Genomic DNA, 8,224 nt, shown 5'->3' with positions numbered 1-8,224 from the left:
AAAATCCAACATCAGAATAGGGAACCGAGCTCTGTTTGGAGCTTGCGTAGGTCTGAGCGAGGGCTGAACAGATTTGAGCAAGGCCTGAGATGAGACGAGTGAGAAAGAAAAGGAAAGGAAGAGGGAAAAGGAAAAAGGAAGAGAAGGGGAGAAAAATCACACCAAAAGGTGGAGGGGTTCATGCCACTATGGTAGAGGAAGTTCACACCACAGGGGCGGAGAGTTTACATTTTGAGACAAAAATCATGCGATCGAAGGAGATGGAGAGTTGCAGCGGTGAAACCCTAAGCTTGCCGTTGTCGTTTCATTTCAATGTCCCTCACATGTCGAAGGAGTGCCTAAGCCAGAGCCAACAACTTTCAAGAAGCTAGCAACATAGACCAAAACATAAGACGGCAAATGATTATTTTCAAATTGGGTGGAGAGATGATAACACATGCTGGGCACCTTGGCAGCGAACCCAACCTTTTCACTCTCTTAAAACAAAGAATACACAGAATGGAAAAAATTGATATTTCCAAAGCTACTATTACCCAGGTCGTTGTTGGATACACCAGCAGGACTTGTGGTTTGCCTAAGGCTGTGTATATCCTTTCCGGATAGGAACACCAAATCACCAATACACCAAAATTCAACCCCCTAATGGGAGGTAGCTTACTCACCTAAATGCTAAATTACTAAAGAGAAGTGACCGTAGAAAGGGTGTCCCGATTCACGAGTCATAACTCATTAACTCGTAACACGCTACTGACAAGTCACAAAACGTCAAAACGTGAAGCCGTGACCGGTGCTGCGATGAGCACATGGTGTGGATGGTATAACAACATCCGAACCGACGGCCAGAAGTTTGGAAAAGCCATGAGAGTCAGAGGCCCTGTCCCACTCTCACTCTGAAGCGACCAACATATCCAGGACATGGACTGAAATTTACTGCTCACAGAAACAAAGGTTCGCGACGATGGAAGCCCTTCCGTTTGCGGTAGGAAGCAGAGGATTCCGTACGCTTAATTCTAGGAGGAGAAGAATTGCCTCGAACAGTAATCCTGTGTATAAACAAATCGATTTTTCTCATCTTCTTCATAAGCCTTTCCATGCCTCCCCCTTACGGTGCCGGACACTCGCCTGTCTCGCTCAAGGCAACGGCAATCATCACCACAGCCACCACGATGACCATCATCATCATCATCATCACCACCACCATGATCATCACCAAAGCGAAGGTACTGCGCTGAACAGGTCGCAGGAGGCGGTTATTCGCATTGCTAAGGCAATTGGATGGATTGACTTGGCAAATTTCCTTCGTGAGCATCTGCAGTTGTGCTGCTGTTCGACGGCTTTGCTTCTTGTCGCCGCTGCTTGCCCCTACATGCTCCCCAAGTCAGTGATGAAGCCTGTCCAGAACGCCTTCATTGCTATCGCCTTTCCTCTTGTCGGGGTATGCGTACCGTTTCCACCCCTACATTTTGGCAAATTGTTGACCCACCGAGGGAGCAACAGATTTTTTATTTATTTATTCTTTCTGGAGAGACAAATCCTTTGATGTCTGAAATATAACATGCCTTTCAATCCAAACAACCAAGAATTTGGTTCCTTCTTGAATCGAATATCTCATTTTTTTTGGGGTTTCGATGCATGCTATCGAAAATCAGTTAACAAATGGATGCGTCATTGATAAATTGAAGGAATATGCTGTAGTGTGTTTGGAAATATTGTCGAAGATTGTCATCATTGAATGCTTTCTTCCCACCTCCTCTGTGCTTAAGATGTAATTATTAATGCACACGACCAAAGCAGAATCACCTAAATTTTAATACCATATGCAAAGCCAGGACGCTTTTGTAACCTACATATAGGAATGAATAATGTCAACCACGGACATTTTCCTTGATCACTCTGGAATTAAGGCATTATCCAAAAACTTTCTCAAGTACTTCATAGATATGGATTTGTCTGATGAAATCCGTTCTTACCTGTTCCACTACTACTTATGTTTTCCCTGCTAGTGAATGAGCCACATTGTTTGAAGACTTAATGAGGTACCTTATACTAATTGTTTCTCATGGTAAAGCGGAAAAAAGGCCTAGACCACCTGCTGTAGTCCTATCTGATAAGGTAGTTGATGACGTTCTCTTACAGGTTGAGTAGCTTAGACATTATGGTTAGTCCAAACCAATTATGTTTGGCAGTGGGAGTGTCTTAATTTATTTCACTGTGCTTATGGCTGAATTGTTTTATTTGTTGTAATGTGGGTTCAAGGGTAGTTTTTGTCCTAGGGGTATTTTTGTTATCGTACCTATTCTGGAATGTTCTCCATCTTATTATAAATAAAGAGGGGCTGTGACCATATAGTCATAAGCCATATTTCTCAAATCACCACATGGTATCAGAGCAGGGATCCATATTGGGATCCGAACCATAATGGTTCCCTTCATGAAGCACTAGCCCTCTCTACCATTTCTCTCTCTCTCTCCCTTTCTCGTTTCTTGCGCCGCAAGTACCACCGCCCTCCTCCGTCTCCTCTCTTCTTCTCGGTACCGCCACTCACTTCCACCACCGCCACTCACTTCCACCACTTCCGCTCCCGTCTCTCTCTCTCTCAGTTCACCCTTGGTGGTGAGTTTTTCTCCCACCAAGGGATTTTTTGACCAATCCATGGTCTGAATCATCTCTGTTGGTTACGGGTATTTAATGTTTCTTTCGGGATTCCTTTGTTATTGATGAGTTTGTGATTCCAACTTGATCAGCAACTATGGGCGACTTTGAGATGTCCACTGCATCTACTTGCCAAGGTGTTAATCAATGTGATTTCCTTCTGTTCCCTACCAGCTCCATTTAAATTAAATGAGATTAATTACCTATTTGTTACGATCTTGATTCCTTGACATTGGTTCTCGTGGTCTTTCAGGCTACATTACAGGGTCATTTATTAAGCCTATCGATGCTAGTCCTTCTCAAGACAAGTGGGTGACATCAAATTTTCTTGTGATGTCATATCTCATCAACTCCATGGATCTGAAATAGTCAGCGGTTTTCTCCTTCTTGATATTGCTGCCAAAATTTGGAAGATTGCAAAGGACACCTATTTATAGGTCGGTAATGCTGCCCAATGTTATGAACTCTGCCAAAAAATTCATGCTACCAAACAACAAGAGTTATCTCTTTCCCAGTTGTATTCCAAACTCTATAGCATGTGGCAACAATTGGATTTTTATGGGTCCTTTACTGCTACATGTGATGTTGATGCAACTGCCTTAAAAAATGGTAAGATGGTCTCTGTGCTTTGATTTCCTTGCTGGCCTCAATATTGAATTGATCAGATTCGGGCTCATGTTCTGAATCGTGATCCATTTCCCACACTCGAGTAGGCTTATGCCATGGTGCAATCAGAGGACAACCATCGCAATACTATGGTTCTTCCAATTACCCAAGAACGATCGGTTTAGTTCTCTATTCAGAACTATCGAGGGTTCAAATTCCTCTCTCTCCTTTTGCTCTCTGAATAGATTTCTTTTTGGATTGGCTTTGCCTGGCAGTATCATCAGGGGAATGGCTCGGCTAGGTGAGATAGCTGAGCCAAAAATAAAAAAAATATATAAATGAGTAATGAGTTTTTGAAAAAATAAAAAAGGAAAACTTTTTAAGTATGAACGATCAACCCTCTTTTCTAACCTGCAGAGTTCATCTCGAGGTGGGCTCTCTCGTGGTACTAGTGATCGTTCCATTTTTTATCGTGTTCTGCTGGAGTGTGATTTTTGTGGGAAGGAGCGACATACCAAGGACAGGTGCTGGAAATTACATGGGCATCCCAATGATACTCAGGAACGTGGCAGAGTCGTTCTTCCTCTTCAGTTAGAGCAAACCAGACTTCATTTGAGGACATAGTTTCTGATCAGTCCCTTTCTCAGGAGGAACTCCAACACCTACGTCGTCTGATGACCCGGTTAGCCTCATCTTCTTCATCAGCACCATCTGCAGCTTCGACCACCTCCCTGCCATGGCTCTCTGACTTGCCCTCTTCCCATCCAAGTATTCCTTTTTGTGGCCATAATACCTCTGTCATATCCACTTCCTGGATAATTGACTCGGGTGCAACTGACCATATGACCGGTTCTCCTACTCACTTTTATCATTATTCTCCTTTGTCAGGTAATAGTAAAGTTCGTGTGGCTGATGGTTCCCTTTCTCCTGTTTCTGGGAAGGGCGTCATTAAATGTTCCCCTTCCATATCTCTTTCATCTGTTTTGCATGTTCCCAATTTTTCTACTATTTTACTCTCCATTAGTAATCTTACACGGGATTTCTATGTCTAAGTAATATTTTCTCCTACTCATTGTTTGTTCCAGGATTGGTGACGGGTCATATGATTGGCAGTGGTAAAGTGGTTGGTGGTCTATACTTGCTTGACAGTTCTCCATCCGCTTTGGCCTCTACTTTTGACTTTTCGGCGTCTGCTTTGGATGATCTTCATAGGTGGCAACTGGCATCGTCATCTGGGCCACCCTCCTTTGGGTGTTTTATCTACTTTATTTCCTAGTTTAGTAAGGCAAACTAGAGCTGTTTACCCTATTTCAAATAATAGTAGTTTAATTCCCTTTGGTTTAATTCATTATGATATATGGGGTCCTGCTCGTTGTGTTTCTACATCTGGTTATCGCTGGTTTGTCATGTTCATTGACTGTTTAGCGTACCACTTGGGTGTATCTTATGCGGCAGAAGAGTGATGTATTCTCTTATTTTCAGCTGTTCCAGAAAATGATCCAGACGCAATTTGATGCCAAAATGAAGATCCTTCGAACTGATAACGGAAAAGAAAACACCAATGGTTCTCTTGAGGCCTATTTGTCTGCTTATGGGATTATACATCAGACCTCCTGTGTTTACACCTCTGCCTAAAATGGTGTGGCTGAACAGAAGAATCGTCACCTCTTGGAAGTTGCTTGATCATTGATGTTTGTTATGAATGTTCTTCCTCGTTTTTGGGGTGATGTGGTTCTCCTAGCTGCCTACCTTATCAATTGGCTCCCTTCTTGAGTGTTGTCCTCTCGCTGCCCTCTTGAAGTGTTATTGGGTTCCTCTTCCTTGTGGTGCTTCCTAAAGTTTTTGGTTGTGTAGTTTTTGCTCGCAATCATCATGTCAGTATGATCCAAATGGTTTGGGATATTCTGCTACCCAGAAGGGGTATAAGTGTTACCATCCTCCTTCCCAGCAATTGTTTGTCACTATGGATGTTATCTTTTGGGAATCATAGGCTTATTTTCCCTCTCAAGCACCTCTTCAGGGAGAGCCTACTAGTGTAGAGATGCCTTTAATTGCTCCATTGGAGGTGGATGTGCCTACTATAGAAGATCCGTCTATTGAGCTTGAGGATGAGATACGTGGATAACCATACAAGGGCAGGATCAGCCTTTAATCCAGGGGGAGCATGGTGAGCCTACCTTGAAAACATTCACTAGAGGAATGTGGCATAAAAAGCAAATTGATAATACCACCATCACTGCTCCTAACCAATCGACATTACCAATCTCAAGTCCTTCTGGTCCGTTGGTTCCTTCTGGTGAGTCTCCTTTAGATCCTAGTCTCTTGACTTACCCATTGCTATCCGTAAGCCACGTCGAAGTTGTACTCAACATCTCGTTTCTAATGTTGTTTCATATAGCTCTCTTTCTCCATCATTTTATGCTTTTGTTTCTTCCTTGTCCTCTGTTTCTATTCCTAACACTTGGCAGGAAGCACTAAAGTACTCAAGGTGGAAAGAAGCAATGAATGAAGAAATGAGTTCCTTGCGAAAAAATGACACTTGGGACTTAGTGCCTCTTCCTCTAGGAAAGAAACCTGTAGGCTGCAAGTGAGTTTTTATAGTTAAACAGAAGGCTGATGGATCGGTAGAAAGATACAAGGCAAGGCTGGTTGCCACAGGTTTTACCCAAACTCATGGGATCGACAATCAGGAAACATTCGCCCTAGTTGCTAAGATGAACATTGTCAGGGTAATTATCTCATGTGTTGTTAACCAAGGATGGGATCTCCAGCAACTTGATGTGAAGGATGCCTTTCTCCACGGGGAGCTCGAAGAAGAGGTGTCTATGGATATCCTTCCTGTATTTGCTGCCCCAGAAACTCAGGGCAAGGTGTGTTGTTTAAAGAGAGCTTTATATGGTCTAAAACAATCCCCTAGGGCTTGGTTTGGTCATTTCCATAGAGCCATGGTGTCCATTGGATATAAACAAAGTAATACTGATAATACGTTGTTTATTAAGAAGACTGATCAACATGTCACAGTTTTGATCGTCTATGTAGATGACATAGTTGTTACTGGTAGTGATGCTGATGAAATAACCAAGCTGAAGACCTACTTGGGGGCATAGTTTGAAATTAAGGACCTGGGAAAGCTGCGGTATTTTCTTGGGATTGAGGTTGCCTATTCTGCTCAAGGTATCTTCCTTTATCAATGGAACTATACGCTTGATCTCCTGTCAGACACAAGAATGCTGGGATGTAAACTTGTTAATACCTCATTGGAGCCTAACACTCATCTAAAGAATAAGGATGGAGAGCCAGTAGATAAGCGTAGCTACCAAAGGTTGGTGGGATGCCTGATATATCTTTCACAACTCGGTCAGATATAGCCTTTGCAGTTAGTGTAGTTAGCCAATATATGCATGATCCTCATTCAACCCACCTAGAGGCAACATATAGAATCTTGAGGTATTTGAAGTCATCTTCAGGAAAAGGTGTTCTCTTCTCTCCTCATGATCACTTGCGAGTTGAGGCTTTTACTGATGCAAACTAAGCAGGATGTCCAGATGACAGGAGATCCACCTCAGGTTATTGCACCTCAGGTTAAACTTAGGAACATGAAGAACGGAGTCAAGGGAAATAGAAGAGGTAACACAGACACTACTCTTACCAGAGATGGAAGAAAGAAAACCATGAGTGACCCTAACATTTTCCTTTCCAGAACATATAGAGTAGGAGCTATAACACTGGGATATGCTGGTCATATGGTTAGTGACTCCGGAGTCAATGACACATGAAGGGGCAGTGGAAGGCTTAGTTATCAAGGTGGCAAGGCGGTCAAGACGTTGGAGAGGGTCTGAATTCAAGGCGACACTAATGAGGCGGACCAAGGCGCCCAAGGAGCCTGGACGCCTAGGCGATGCCTTGATTAACTATGGTAGAAGGAGAAGATGTAGAGGCCTGTAAGGTGGAAGCTAAAAAATCTGGCATTGTGGGTGTAGAAGAAGAGCTATTCAGATATGACATAACCCTGCGAAATGTTACAATATCATCCTGAGTGAGAGAACTGGTGTCTTCTGTAGTCCATGGATATTCCATAGGTTCAACCTCCAGCAAGTAGTGTGTGATCTGGCTCCCCCTCTCCTGCTGCCATGCATACCAGGGGGGCAGCCATAAAGTATCCAACATCTCTCTCTAGTGTGCCCAGATTTCCCACAGTGATCACAACTGAATCTATCCCTGTCATTCCCTCGGGGTGGCCCTTGGCCTCTTCCTCTGACCTCTGACCTCTGACATAATGTAGGAACACACATAGAAAGTGGGGATGATACCCAAACCAAATGGGGAGTACACTCTACCCAAACAATTCTTCTCAATACGCAAAATAAAATTCCAGCAAGTAGGTAACCATAAAAAACTTGAAGAAAACCAACTCACATACACCCTTCCCGATTTAACTTCATTCCATGACAACATATAAGTCCCAAATGATGTAACTCACCAACCAATAGCAACCAAACTCACCATACAAAGTATTTCGAGCAAAATGTAGGGCAAAAATACAAATTTGGCGGTACCTGGCAGCTTTCAGGAGGATGAGTTGTGCTCCCCCAACTCACCTCTTTAGTAACCGAGGCCTTGTGGGATTGAAAGCCACCCCTTGGGTTTACTTAAATGATATTAGGCATAAATAAGTGTCTGTCCTGGTTTCTGGCATAAATAAGTGTCTGTATACCAAGGTTTGCATAGATAGGTGGTCTGTATACCAAGATTTCCCACTGAGATCTCGAGATCTGGCACTCATATAAAGCAGTTTGGATCGAGATCTCGCTTGAGTTGTTGCACTTTTTCAATTCGTATGGCATCTCGTCTCGACCTCCCAGAAAACCAAGATCTTGGTCGAGATCTCGCGAGTTCTCGAACTATGGTGGTAACCCAGTTTGAACTGTCCCTAGTTGATTTGAGCTTCAAACAGCCAAATCTTCAC

General features: G+C 43.2%; 1 protein-coding gene across 1 annotated transcript in view; it reads left to right on the top strand.

Moving 5' to 3' along the window:
• Positions 1–767: 767 nt before the first annotated feature.
• Positions 768–8,224, top strand: part of LOC122657304 (probable cadmium/zinc-transporting ATPase HMA1, chloroplastic) — an 82,545-nt gene continuing 75,088 nt past the window's right edge. The window contains exon 1 of the mRNA XM_043851957.1: positions 768–1,435. Coding sequence (XP_043707892.1) covers positions 959–1,435 — 477 coding nt within the window. The 5' untranslated portion in view covers positions 768–958. The remainder of the gene's footprint in view (positions 1,436–8,224) is intronic.

Source organism: Telopea speciosissima, chromosome 4, assembly GCF_018873765.1.
Source record: "Telopea speciosissima isolate NSW1024214 ecotype Mountain lineage chromosome 4, Tspe_v1, whole genome shotgun sequence".
NCBI lineage: Eukaryota > Viridiplantae > Streptophyta > Magnoliopsida > Proteales > Proteaceae > Telopea > Telopea speciosissima.
This window is presented reverse-complemented; position numbering and strand designations above follow the sequence as displayed.